General features: G+C 57.6%; 2 protein-coding genes across 2 annotated transcripts; both read right to left on the reverse strand.

The window, feature by feature from the left end:
- Positions 1–5,062: 5,062 nt before the first annotated feature.
- LOC138559137 (histone H1-like) lies at positions 5,063–5,731 on the reverse strand. The gene has a single exon (XM_069642702.1). It carries the CDS (start codon positions 5,729–5,731, stop codon positions 5,063–5,065), a length of 669 nt encoding a protein of 222 aa, XP_069498803.1.
- A 7,116-nt stretch (positions 5,732–12,847) lies between these two features.
- Positions 12,848–13,625, reverse strand: LOC138559138 (histone H1-like). Its single transcript, XM_069642703.1, has one exon. It carries the CDS (start codon positions 13,575–13,577, stop codon positions 12,909–12,911), a length of 669 nt encoding a protein of 222 aa, XP_069498804.1. The 5' UTR covers positions 13,578–13,625; the 3' UTR covers positions 12,848–12,908.
- Between the last annotated feature and the right edge of the window lie 403 nt (positions 13,626–14,028).

A 14,028-nucleotide genomic window follows, 5' to 3' on the forward strand; every position in this document is an offset into this window, starting at 1 on the left:
CCTCCACACGCAGAGGCGAGCCGCTGTGGATACGTCCTGGAGGGCCCGAGCCAGCGGTTGGCCTAGCCAAAGCGAGACCCGCTAGCTGGAGGCTACAAGGCGGGAGCTCTGACCGAGCAGGTATTAGAGAGTCTTTTTTATTTTGGATGTGTGTTTTCAGACTTTTGAGCACGTGAGACTTTGGAGAATGGTAGAAGAAAATAGTTAAACAAAATTAATATCAAAGAGGCCCCGGGTCAGGAGCGGAGCCAAGACGGGAAGAAAACCGCCTTCCCCGGGGGCGCGACGGCTAGAGAACAGTGGTGGGCCCGGCGCCCAGCGACCGACGCCGAGACTAGGGAACAGGAAGGAGCCAGAGTCCCCGAGCCCCACCCGGCGAGTGCCTGTACCGACCAGACGAGCACAAACAGCGATGCAAACACTCCCAACGTGAGGACGGGAGGGAGGGCTGTAAACGTTGGGGGCAAAGACTGGAGAAGCCGTCCACGGCAGGAGAGGCTGGGAAAATGGACGGCCACAAGACCCAGGTAAGACCGAGCGTGAGAGGGGCTCGAATACTGCATGTCACCGCTGGAGAAGCCGCCAAGCGTGTGAAAGTCTGAAAGAGCGGAACGGGCCCACGACCCAAGCAAAAGAGAGTGAAAGAGATACAAATACTGCATATCACGGCTGGAGAAGCCGCCCAACGTACGACATTCTGAAAGGGGTGGAACGGGCGTGCGAGCCAAGTTAAACAGAGGGGAAGAGATCCAAACACGGTCTACCAAGGCTGGGGTATCCGCCCCAGTACTAGATCCTAAGAGAAGCGAATGGGCACCCGCCCTGTGAACAAAGGAGGGCAATGGATGCGCGTGCTTGTTGCCAAGGCTGGGAAAGCCGACAAATATACGAGATGAATTGGACTGAGAGCCAATAACCCTGCCAAAGAGCCACAGGACTTGACTTTGGGGAGTCCCGGTGCCATAAAGGTGGGATCTGGAGAAGTGTGGGCTGTGCAAATGAGCCCTCTACGAGTCGGGCCAGACAGACGCGCACTTCCGAGGCTATTGTGCAAGCCTCCTTTTCCTTTTAGCGAGGTTTTCTAACGTGGGAGGGCCAGTCAGCAACTAGGAGTGTGGACTCAGGCAGGGCTCTTTCATTCTTGGACTTCGACGGGCGCCCTTTGTTTTTGTTTTAGAAGGCAGGGAACTTCCCTCATAGCGGGAGAGCCGATAGGCGTGTTTCTTTTATCTGAATAAACAAGTCTCCACCAAGACCCACTGTAGTCCGAGTCCATCTTCTGGTTCGCCACAGGGCCTGACCCTTCTGAGGAAGCCTCAGCCCCACTTTGATCTTCCTTTCTCCTCTTCTCATCGCTGGGAGGAGAGGCCTGTCCTTGGGGACACTGGGCTGGGTTTCTGGGAGAAGCAGCAGCAGCAGCAGCAGCAGCTGCAGCAGCCAGCCAGCCAGGCGTTCTGGCCCCTGCCCCGAAAGCCTGACGAACGCCTGACAAACGCCACTGTGCTTTGCCCTTGACGGGCAAAATTCCCAGCAGACCCCACTGGGCACAGCACCTGAGCAAGTTAGAGTGAGGTTTGAGAGAGAGGGCCCTCCGCCTGCCCACCAAAACACTAAAAGGAAAGAAAGGGAAAAAAAAGGGTGAAATGGGCCACTCTGGGTTTCATATCTCGGCCAGGCCTTCCTTTCTTGGAGTCAAACGGTTCATGCATGCCTCCCAGGAACCCTTGCACTTCCCTTAGGGTAATGAGTGGAATCCCCAGACAGGTCCCTCCCCTCATCTGCCACTCTCCCAACATGGTGTACAATGTATCTATCTATCTCAGTGAGAGGGCTTGGCAGTGGCAAAGCAAGGAAGTGAGACGGGCAGCTCTCTGCAGAGGCCAGTGGTAGGTAGGAGTGTGGGGAGGAGGCCATGGTGGGCCTTGACGCTTTGCGTGCCTCACTAACTAACTAACTAACCAGCAACTCTCTGACCAGCATGACGCGCGCAGAGGCCTCCGGCAACGCTCACCCCATTCACACGCTCAGGAGAATGGGTAGAGGGGCAAACTGAGCAGGACACAGACACCTGGCTCTCCCTTCTGGATACACAAACCCCGAGTGCAGTTGCCCCCTTGCGTTAAAGGGCGGCGCTGTGGTCAACCCCGAATGCGTTCAAAGGGTAAATCAATCGGAAAGCCTGCCCCTCGGCGAGAGCGAGAAGCCCTAGCGCACTGGAGGGGATTCGGGCCGGCTTGGCCCCGACCCCGATATGATATGATAGGACATATGGCATTTATAAAGGCGCCTATACACAAGTGTTTCAAGGCGCGACTGGTAGCCAGGCCCATTCTAGGCAAGAGCCAGCGCTCCTCATAGCCACGGGGGCAGAAGGCACAGCCGTGTGAAAGACCTTACCTTCGGCATAGGATTTTGCCTTCTCCTGCAGGTACATTCTGGGCGCAAAGAAAGAATTGTCAAGTAGGACACAAAAACGCCATGTGCTTGCTCTGATCTCTTTCTTCATTCACACACAAGCGACATTCATAAAATCAGTGTGCAAGACTCGCCTGAGGTTTTTTTTCAAGGCGCTGGCTTGCTAGTCAAAACATAAACCTTGCACGCCCCTCTACTTTGGCTCAGGCGGGCCAGAGTATGGTGCTTAAGCAGAGTGCAGATGAGCAGCTCGGTCGGGGAGGGTGTGGGCGGCTCTTAAAAGAGCCTTTGGTGTTGTGGTGTCGGAACGAGAGGTGGGGTCCGGTGGGGGGTGGGGGTCTGCTCAGCCCCCGAATCCGTAGAGGGTGCGTCCCTGGCGCTTCAGGGCATAGACCACATCCATGGCGGTGACCGTCTTCCTCTTGGCGTGCTCGGTGTAGGTGACGGCATCCCGGATCACGTTCTCCAGGAAGACCTTCAGCACGCCCCGGGTCTCCTCGTAGATGAGGCCGGAGATGCGCTTGACTCCGCCACGGCGGGCCAGGCGGCGGATGGCGGGCTTGGTGATGCCCTGGATGTTGTCTCGCAGCACTTTCCTGTGCCTCTTGGCGCCGCCTTTGCCGAGCCCTTTCCCTCCTTTGCCGCGTCCAGACATGCTGACTCTTCTCTTCTTCACAAGCGAGCGGAGAATGACGGGTTCAGCGCCTGAGCCGCTCCTTATATGCACCCATGGCGGACCAGAGGGAGGGCTGCTGGCGGTCGTGCGCAGGGCCGGGTGGGCGGGGAGACGGCAGCGTTTCGAAATGACCGCGCTTACTAGCCGTTGGTCTCTGGGCGGGGTAGCGTAGGTGGGAGAGCCTGCCAAACAAAGAACTCACAGCCAGCTGCCGCTTCTGATGGTTTAGGGGCAGGCACCATGCCGTCGGCGGCATCCCCCGCCTCCCCACTTGCCCCCACGGCGCGTTGCAAACACTGATCAGAAAAGGAGCTGCTTCCAAGCGCTTCAGAGTCAGGGCACCCTGCACTCTCTTCCGAGCACTCAAGAGGACCGCTGACCACGGGCGCAAACCTGGCATGGTGCGTAAATAATGCCTGCGGCTACCGTGGGGGGGGGGGGGGACCCCGGGTGTGCCCGGCAGGTGAATAAGTAATGCATCTTGGGCATACCTCAAATCCCCCCCTCCGTCACCCAACACTGGAGGGCCTTCCATGCCACGGAAAAGCCCTGTGAACTATGGGGCCAAATGGATGTTTGGCTTTTGCCTCTGAAGCCAAAAGCTCGCCCGAGCTACGAGCGTAGCCAAGCGAAGAGCAGGGGCGGATAGGAGCAGCTCGTCTGTGACAATGTGGCGGCTCTTAAAAGAGCCTTTGTGGTGTTTTCTGCGGTTGTTGCGGTGCTGCCGTGTGCCTCAAGCCCTCTCGCCCCGGATGCGGCGGGCCAGCTGGATGTCCTTGGGCATGATGGTGACCCGCTTGGCGTGGATGGCGCAGAGGTTGGTGTCCTCAAAGAGCCCAACCAGGTAGGCCTCGCTGGCCTCCTGCAGGGCCATGACGGCCGAGCTCTGGAAGCGCAGGTCGGTCTTGAAGTCCTGGGCGATTTCTCGCACCAGGCGCTGGAAGGGCAGCTTTCGGATGAGCAGCTCGGTGGATTTCTGGTAGCGGCGGATCTCCCTCAGAGCCACAGTGCCGGGTCGGTAGCGGTGAGGTTTCTTGACGCCGCCAGTGGCGGGGGCGCTCTTCCGGGCAGCCTTGGTGGCCAGCTGCTTGCGAGGCGCCTTGCCTCCTGTGGACTTGCGGGCGGTCTGCTTAGTACGGGCCATGGCAGCGCTGCTAGATCTGCTTTCTCTCTACGAGATACAATGGCGCTCCTCTGGCGGGGAGCTGGTATATGAAGACCAAGCTCTCCTCTCATTGGCTGAGGCGATAACAGGCGCAGGTTTGAAAAAAGCCCGCGTTGTGCTGTGATTGGTCGCTGTCCGAAGGTATGGCTATGAAGCGGTGACGCAGGAATGGGAAGCCTTCGATTGGCTGGCTGGCCCAACAATAAACAGGAAGCAAAAAGAGATTGCCGTGGGTTGTGCTCAGCCTTTCATGAGTCGCTGTGGACAGATAAAATAGCCCCACCACCCAGCCCTTGCGTGCCCCAATTCAACCTCCCACCAGCCTTCAGACCGGTGGCAAGCGAGAGTGGCAAATCAGCCTCTGAAGTCTGCCCCCCCGCCCCCCGCGCTGACATTTCACACTACCATCATCATCTTTGCCGGCGGCCAGCCCAATGGCAGCGCCTCGAAACACTGCGGTTATGATGAGGGGAGGGGCGGGGGGGGGGAGGAGGAGGAGGAGGTGGCGGGGGGGTTGTGCCAGATCACATGCCTCAACATCTGTGCACACGATGCCCTTATGTCTCAACTGGTGGGGGCTTATAGGTGGGGGCGCACTGGCCACGGTCACGCATGGCGTCCGAAGCGAGTGGAGACTCTCGCCGCGGGGCCCGGTACATGTTGGCTTTCAAACATGCCGTTGTATATCGCAGTACGCGTCTGGCAAGAGGCATGAGCTAGCTCGCTTTTCAGATGCTGTGGGCGGCTCTTAAAAGAGCCTTTGTGTTTTTTTGTGTGTGTTTTTTGAAGGGTCTCGGCGAAAGCCTCTACTTCTTCTTGGGTGCAGCCTTTTTGGGCTTTGCCGCTTTGGGTTTGACGGCCTTGGGCTTCACGACCTTGGCTGGGCTCTTCTTTGCCGCTTTCGCCTTCACGGCTTTGGCTTTTGCGGGGCTCTTGGCGGCCTTCTTGGCTGGAGCAGCTTTGGGCTTTTTAGGGCTCTTGGCTCCTGCTGGTTTCTTCACCTTCTTGGGACTCTTCTTGACTCCGGCGGGAGCCTTTTTGGGTTTCTTGGCAGCACCGGCAGGCTTCTTTGCTGCGGGCGTCTTGCTCTTCACCGCCGCTTTCTTGGCCGCCTTCTCCTTGCCCTGCGACTGCTTCTTGTTGAGCTTGAAGGATCCAGAGGCACCGGTGCCCTTGAGCTGGGCTAGGGCTCCTTTGCTCACCAGGCTCTTGACGGCAAGCTTGACTCTGCTGTTGTTCTTGTCCACGTCGTATCCCTGGGCGCTCAGAGCCTTCTTGATGGCGGGCAGGGAGAGTCCCTTCCTCTCAGTGGAGGCAGCCACGACCTTGACGACGAGGTCGGCCACGCTGGGCCCCGTGGGCTTTTTGGCCTTGGCAGCGCCGGCTGCTTTCTTCTGCGTCGTCTTCTTCTTGGGTGCGGCGGCGGCGGCAGGTTCCGCCGGCGGAGCCACAGCAGCGGGAGCAGTTTCAGCCATTGTTCTGCAGGAGGACTCGGTCAGCGCGCTCACAGATCAGATCAGATCAGTAATGGGCGGCCCGGCAAGCGGCGTGCATATATAGGGAGGAGCTTCCTTCTGATTGGTCCACAGAAGGGGAGGCAGGTCCCAGCTCACAGCACCGTCCCTGCGAACGACACACTGTGTTTCCTCCGCCTAAATGATCCATTTTTTAATAGCGACACGCATACATTTATGTCATTTTACATGTGTCACCAGGACCGCAACATCTCCCAGCTCTTACACAAAAGTAGCTTCCCCTTGGCAGGGCCTCGGCTCCCTTGCAAGCGTCTTGTAAAGCCGGCATGCCGCCTTCAGCTGCGACAGGAACATGGGCAAACTTTGTTTTCCGCTTCATATTCGACCTCTCTTGCTCACCTCCCACGCATAGCAGCGCGAGCATATCCTTTTTCCCTTCTTTCCCTACGGTGCCTGATCAAGTCTGCTCCCCTCACCGCCCGGGGACCGAAGGAAAAGCGCACCGAAGAGGAAGGAAATAACACAGCTCTGAGAGTGTGTGTTAGCCAAGGCTAGAAACGCCCCTTGAAAATGGACACAGGGCTCCATGCCCAGAGCGGCTCTATGTTTTTGGAGTTCAATCCTGGCGCGCGCCCGCGCGCCTGTGTGTGTGTGAGATTTCTTTTTTTTGTTTTTTGTTTTTACTTTATTAGCTTTAATTCGACAAAAAGGTCATAAAAGCTACACACAGATATCCAAACCACAAATGCAACAACATCGTAATCACTTAGCTCATGAATCACTTCCAATCGGAAAACAAATTCGTCATGTTGCCAGAGGAAGCAAATGAAAGCGGGATCAGCATTTTACCAAAATTGACAGCCAATGCAAATGGGTTTCTCTACCCCAAAGCATTATTCTACTCCCTTAGCCTTTCTCGTGTGTATTTTTCCTTCCCAACTCAAATAACTAGCAGTAGCAAGAACAGCCTCTACGCCTGCAGTGTCCGGGCATATTGCCATGGCATCACCTACTGACCTGCAGGCCGCGCCTTAGAAACAAAGGCTTCAAAAAGCGCTTCCTCAGTGGCTTAGTGGCCGGACAGAGTAATAAGTAATGTTGAACAGTCTCCTCGGGCTCGCCTCAAAGAATACATGATGTTGAAACGGCATTGTTCCATCTATGCCGAAATGCGGCAATTGGCAGAATTCCAATACGGAACTTTAGGTGTAGAGCCCTTTCCCACCCAAGGGAGGCGTAATCCAGGTACTCTTCGCAACCCGCCCGTTTCTAAATTCTAACATATCGGGCCAGCTGTTCCGAGGCCCTGGATTTCCCCAAAATGTCCCCTGCCGGGCCTTTGCCCCTGCTGCACTCTTAATCACTTCCTTGGAAACAGATGTAATCGCTGAGGGATTTGACCAGCACTCCCCCAAACCCAGCAAACCCAAATAGCTTTTCACGTGACCAGCCCACTCTAAAGGACCGCTCCCGTGCTGGGACAAAACATCCACAAGTGCCTGATTTCATGTTTCGTGGGGTTATCCTTGCTTCCAGGGTTCAATTGCTGGGCCCATTTGCTGGCAGCCAGCCTCTGAAACCAGATTGTCTTTGCATTCTACATGCATGCAGGGGCCGTGTTTGCTTGCAGTCACTTTACCCTACATGATCTCGGGCCTTCTGCCCCCTCGTCCCAGTCCATGTCCTTTTCACACAGACACTGGCCTCGACCATGAAGGAGCATGCTCGGGCGTGGCAGGCCGGGCACACGGGGGGGCGTGCCACCCAAAGGTGGAACCTCCAATATGCGGGACAGGAAGGGCAGAAATCAGCGCTTGGGGCACACGCAGGGAGAAGCGTTGGCAGGGACGGCCCTGCCCCGCCTAGGGCTAGGGAGGTGAGCCCGCTCGGCAAGACCCTCCGGCCTAGGGGCCTGGGCAAGTACCGACGTGCTTAAACACAGTAAGAACTGTGAATGGGGAGACACCTCCTACGCCGTGACCGACTCGTGCAGACGGGAGGAGAATCCTCCACACGCAGAGGCGAGCCGCTGTGGATACGTCCTGGAGGGCCCGAGCCAGCGGTTGGCCTAGCCAAAGCGAGACCCGCTAGCTGGAGGCTACAAGGCGGGAGCTCTGACCGAGCAGGTATTAGAGAGTCTTTTTTATTTTGGATGTGTGTTTTCAGACTTTTGAGCACGTGAGACTTTGGAGAATGGTAGAAGAAAATAGTTAAACAAAATTAATATCAAAGAGGCCCCGGGTCAGGAGCGGAGCCAAGACGGGAAGAAAACCGCCTTCCCCGGGGGCGCGACGGCTAGAGAACAGTGGTGGGCCCGGCGCCCAGCGACCGACGCCGAGACTAGGGAACAGGAAGGAGCCAGAGTCCCCGAGCCCCACCCGGCGAGTGCCTGTACCGACCAGACGAGCACAAACAGCGATGCAAACACTCCCAACGTGAGGACGGGAGGGAGGGCTGTAAACGTTGGGGGCAAAGACTGGAGAAGCCGTCCACGGCAGGAGAGGCTGGGAAAATGGACGGCCACAAGACCCAGGTAAGACCGAGCGTGAGAGGGGCTCGAATACTGCATGTCACCGCTGGAGAAGCCGCCAAGCGTGTGAAAGTCTGAAAGAGCGGAACGGGCCCACGACCCAAGCAAAAGAGAGTGAAAGAGATACAAATACTGCATATCACGGCTGGAGAAGCCGCCCAACGTACGACATTCTGAAAGGGGTGGAACGGGCGTGCGAGCCAAGTTAAACAGAGGGGAAGAGATCCAAACACGGTCTACCAAGGCTGGGGTATCCGCCCCAGTACTAGATCCTAAGAGAAGCGAATGGGCACCCGCCCTGTGAACAAAGGAGGGCAATGGATGCGCGTGCTTGTTGCCAAGGCTGGGAAAGCCGACAAATATACGAGATGAATTGGACTGAGAGCCAATAACCCTGCCAAAGAGCCACAGGACTTGACTTTGGGGAGTCCCGGTGCCATAAAGGTGGGATCTGGAGAAGTGTGGGCTGTGCAAATGAGCCCTCTACGAGTCGGGCCAGACAGACGCGCACTTCCGAGGCTATTGTGCAAGCCTCCTTTTCCTTTTAGCGAGGTTTTCTAACGTGGGAGGGCCAGTCAGCAACTAGGAGTGTGGACTCAGGCAGGGCTCTTTCATTCTTGGACTTCGACGGGCGCCCTTTGTTTTTGTTTTAGAAGGCAGGGAACTTCCCTCATAGCGGGAGAGCCGATAGGCGTGTTTCTTTTATCTGAATAAACAAGTCTCCACCAAGACCCACTGTAGTCCGAGTCCATCTTCTGGTTCGCCACAGGGCCTGACCCTTCTGAGTCCGAGTCCATCTTCTGGTTCGCGACAGGGCCTGACCCTTCTGAGGAAGCCTCAGCCCCACTTTGATCTTCCTTTCTCCTCTTCTCATCGCTGGGAGGAGAGGCCTGTCCTTGGGGACACTGGGCTGGGTTTCTGGGAGAAGCAGCAGCAGCAGCAGCAGCAGCAGCAGCAGCAGCTGCAGCAGCCAGCCAGCCAGCCAGCCAGCCAGGCGTTCTGGCCCCTGCCCCGAAAGCCTGACGAACGCCTGACAAACGCCACTGTGCTTTGCCCTTGACGGGCTTTGCCCTTGACGGGCAAAATTCCCAGCAGACCCCACTGGGCACAGCACCTGAGCAAGTTAGAGTGAGGTTTGAGAGAGAGGGCCCTCCGCCTGCCCACCAAAACACTAAAAGGAAAGAAAGGGAAAAAAAAGGGTGAAATGGGCCACTCTGGGTTTCATATCTCGGCCAGGCCTTCCTTTCTTGGAGTCAAACGGTTCATGCATGCCTCCCAGGAACCCTTGCACTTCCCTTAGGGTAATGAGTGGAATCCCCAGACAGGTCCCTCCCCTCATCTGCCACTCTCCCAACACGGTGTACAATGTATCTATCTATCTCAGTGAGAGGGCTTGGCAGTGGCAAAGCAAGGAAGTGAGACGGGCAGCTCTCTGCAGAGGCCAGTGGTAGGTAGGAGTGTGGGGAGGAGGCCATGGTGGGCCTTGACGCTTTGCGTGCCTCACTAACTAACTAACTAACCAGCAACTCTCTGACCAGCATGACGCGCGCAGAGGCCTCCGGCAACGCTCACCCCATTCACACGCTCAGGAGAATGGGTAGAGGGGCAAACTGAGCAGGACACAGACACCTGGCTCTCCCTTCTGGATACACAAACCCCGAGTGCAGTTGCCCCCTTGCGTTAAAGGGCGGCGCTGTGGTCAACCCCGAATGCGTTCAAAGGGTAAATCAATCGGAAAGCCTGCCCCTCGGCGAGAGCGAGAAGCCCTAGCGCACTGGAGGGGATTCGGGCCGGCTTGGCCCCGATCCCGATATGATATGATAGGACATATGGCATTTATAAAGGCGCCTATACACAAGTGTTTCAAGGCGCGACTGGTAGCCAGGCCCATTCTAGGCAAGAGCCAGCGCTCCTCATAGCCACGGGGGCAGAAGGCACAGCCGTGTGAAAGACCTTACCTTCGGCATAGGATTTTGCCTTCTCCTGCAGGTACATTCTGGGCGCAAAGAAAGAATTGTCAAGTAGGACACAAAAACGCCATGTGCTTGCTCTGATCTCTTTCTTCATTCACACACAAGCGACATTCATAAAATCAGTGTGCAAGACTCGCCTGAGGTTTTTTTTCAAGGCGCTGGCTTGCTAGTCAAAACATAAACCTTGCACGCCCCTCTACTTTGGCTCAGGCGGGCCAGAGTATGGTGCTTAAGCAGAGTGCAGATGAGCAGCTCGGTCGGGGAGGGTGTGGGCGGCTCTTAAAAGAGCCTTTGGTGTTGTGGTGTCGGAACGAGAGGTGGGGTCCGGTGGGGGGTGGGGGTCTGCTCAGCCCCCGAATCCGTAGAGGGTGCGTCCCTGGCGCTTCAGGGCATAGACCACATCCATGGCGGTGACCGTCTTCCTCTTGGCGTGCTCGGTGTAGGTGACGGCATCCCGGATCACGTTCTCCAGGAAGACCTTCAGCACGCCCCGGGTCTCCTCGTAGATGAGGCCGGAGATGCGCTTGACTCCGCCACGGCGGGCCAGGCGGCGGATGGCGGGCTTGGTGATGCCCTGGATGTTGTCTCGCAGCACTTTCCTGTGCCTCTTGGCGCCGCCTTTGCCGAGCCCTTTCCCTCCTTTGCCGCGTCCAGACATGCTGACTCTTCTCTTCTTCACAAGCGAGCGGAGAATGACGGGTTCAGCGCCTGAGCCGCTCCTTATATGCACCCATGGCGGACCAGAGGGAGGGCTGCTGGCGGTCGTGCGCAGCACGGTCTGCGCAGGGCCGGGTGGGCGGGGAGACGGCAGCGTTTCGAAATGACCGCGCTTACTAGCCGTTGGTCTCTGGGCGGGGTAGCGTAGGTGGGAGAGCCTGCCAAACAAAGAACTCACAGCCAGCTGCCGCTTCTGATGGTTTAGGGGCAGGCACCATGCCGTCGGCGGCATCCCCCGCCTCCCCACTTGCCCCCACGGCGCGTTGCAAACACTGATCAGAAAAGGAGCTGCTTCCAAGCGCTTCAGAGTCAGGGCACCCTGCACTCTCTTCCGAGCACTCAAGAGGACCGCTGACCACGGGCGCAAACCTGGCATGGTGCGTAAATAATGCCTGCGGCTACCGTGGGGGGGGGGGGGGGACCCCGGGTGTGCCCGGCAGGTGAATAAGTAATGCATCTTGGGCATACCTCAAATCCCCCCCTCCGTCACCCAACACTGGAGGGCCTTCCATGCCACGGAAAAGCCCTGTGAACTATGGGGCCAAATGGATGTTTGGCTTTTGCCTCTGAAGCCAAAAGCTCGCCCGAGCTACGAGCGTAGCCAAGCGAAGAGCAGGGGCGGATAGGAGCAGCTCGTCTGTGACAATGTGGCGGCTCTTAAAAGAGCCTTTGTGGTGTTTTCTGCGGTTGTTGCGGTGCTGCCGTGTGCCTCAAGCCCTCTCGCCCCGGATGCGGCGGGCCAGCTGGATGTCCTTGGGCATGATGGTGACCCGCTTGGCGTGGATGGCGCAGAGGTTGGTGTCCTCAAAGAGCCCAACCAGGTAGGCCTCGCTGGCCTCCTGCAGGGCCATGACGGCCGAGCTCTGGAAGCGCAGGTCGGTCTTGAAGTCCTGGGCGATTTCTCGCACCAGGCGCTGGAAGGGCAGCTTTCGGATGAGCAGCTCGGTGGATTTCTGGTAGCGGCGGATCTCCCTCAGAGCCACAGTGCCGGGTCGGTAGCGGTGAGGTTTCTTGACGCCGCCAGTGGCGGGGGCGCTCTTCCGGGCAGCCTTGGTGGCCAGCTGCTTGCGAGGCGCCTTGCCTCCTGTGGACTTGCGGGCGGTCTGCTTAGTACGGGCCATGGCAGCGCTGCTAGATCTGCTTTCTCTCTACGAGATACAATGGCGCTCCTCTGGCGGGGAGCTGGTATATGAAGACCAAGCTCTCCTCTCATTGGCTGAGGCGATAACAGGCGCAGGTTTGAAAAAAGCCCGCGTTGTGCTGTGATTGGTCGCTGTCCGAAGGTATGGCTATGAAGCGGTGACGCAGGAATGGGAAGCCTTCGATTGGCTGGCTGGCCCAACAATAAACAGGAAGCAAAAAGAGATTGCCGTGGGTTGTGCTCAGCCTTTCATGAGTCGCTGTGGACAGATAAAATAGCCCCACCACCCAGCCCTTGCGTGCCCCAATTCAACCTCCCACCAGCCTTCAGACCGGTGGCAAGCGAGAGTGGCAAATCAGCCTCTGAAGTCTGCCCCCCCGCCCCCCGCGCTGACATTTCACACTACCATCATCATCTTTGCCGGCGGCCAGCCCAATGGCAGCGCCTCGAAACACTGCGGTTATGATGAGGGGAGGGGCGGGGGGGGGGAGGAGGAGGAGGAGGAGGAGGAGGTGGCGGGGGGGTTGTGCCAGATCACATGCCTCAACATCTGTGCACACGATGCCCTTATGTCTCAACTGGTGGGGGCTTATAGGTGGGGGCGCACTGGCCACGGTCACGCATGGCGTCCGAAGCGAGTGGAGACTCTCGCCGCGGGGCCCGGTACATGTTGGCTTTCAAACATGCCGTTGTATATCGCAGTACGCGTCTGGCAAGAGGCATGAGCTAGCTCGCTTTTCAGATGCTGTGGGCGGCTCTTAAAAGAGCCTTTGTGTTTTTTTGTGTGTGTTTTTTGAAGGGTCTCGGCGAAAGCCTCTACTTCTTCTTGGGTGCAGCCTTTTTGGGCTTTGCCGCTTTGGGTTTGACGGCCTTGGGCTTCACGACCTTGGCTGGGCTCTTCTTTGCCGCTTTCGCCTTCACGGCTTTGGCTTTTGCGGGGCTCTTGGCGGCCTTCTTGGCTGGAGCAGCTTTGGGCTTTTTAGGGCTCTTGGCTCCTGCTGGTTTCTTCACCTTCTTGGGACTCTTCTTGACTCCGGCGGGAGCCTTTTTGGGTTTCTTGGCAGCACCGGCAGGCTTCTTTGCTGCGGGCGTCTTGCTCTTCACCGCCGCTTTCTTGGCCGCCTTCTCCTTGCCCTGCGACTGCTTCTTGTTGAGCTTGAAGGATCCAGAGGCACCGGTGCCCTTGAGCTGGGCTAGGGCTCCTTTGCTCACCAGGCTCTTGACGGCAAGCTTGACTCTGCTGTTGTTCTTGTCCACGTCGTATCCCTGGGCGCTCAGAGCCTTCTTGATGGCGGGCAGGGAGAGTCCCTTCCTCTCAGTGGAGGCAGCCACGACCTTGACGACGAGGTCGGCCACGCTGGGCCCCGTGGGCTTTTTGGCCTTGGCAGCGCCGGCTGCTTTCTTCTGCGTCGTCTTCTTCTTGGGTGCGGCGGCGGCGGCAGGTTCCGCCGGCGGAGCCACAGCAGCGGGAGCAGTTTCAGCCATTGTTCTGCAGGAGGACTCGGTCAGCGCGCTCACAGATCAGATCAGATCAGTAATGGGCGGCCCGGCAAGCGGCGTGCATATATAGGGAGGAGCTTCCTTCTGATTGGTCCACAGAAGGGGAGGCAGGTCCCAGCTCACAGCACCGTCCCTGCGAACGACACACTGTGTTTCCTCCGCCTAAATGATCCATTTTTTAATAGCGACACGCATACATTTATGTCATTTTACATGTGTCACCAGGACCGCAACATCTCCCAGCTCTTACACAAAAGTAGCTTCCCCTTGGCAGGGCCTCGGCTCCCTTGCAAGCGTCTTGTAAAGCCGGCATGCCGCCTTCAGCTGCGACAGGAACATGGGCAAACTTTGTTTTCCGCTTCATATTCGACCTCTCTTGCTCACCTCCCACGCATAGCAGCGCGAGCATATCCTTTTTCCCTTCTTTCCCTACGGT

This window comes from Ambystoma mexicanum, unplaced genomic scaffold (genome assembly GCF_040938575.1).
Source record: "Ambystoma mexicanum isolate Mex_15411 unplaced genomic scaffold, UKY_AmexF1_1 Mex_scaf45, whole genome shotgun sequence".
NCBI classification, from domain to species: Eukaryota; Metazoa; Chordata; class Amphibia; order Caudata; family Ambystomatidae; genus Ambystoma; species Ambystoma mexicanum.

Excerpts from the sequence above, each read along its gene's own strand:
- LOC138559137 (XM_069642702.1), bottom strand. The coding sequence starts at position 5,731 with ATGGCTGAAACTGCTCCCGCTGCTGTGGCTCCGCCGGCGGAACCTGCC.
- LOC138559138 (XM_069642703.1), bottom strand. The coding sequence starts at position 13,577 with ATGGCTGAAACTGCTCCCGCTGCTGTGGCTCCGCCGGCGGAACCTGCC.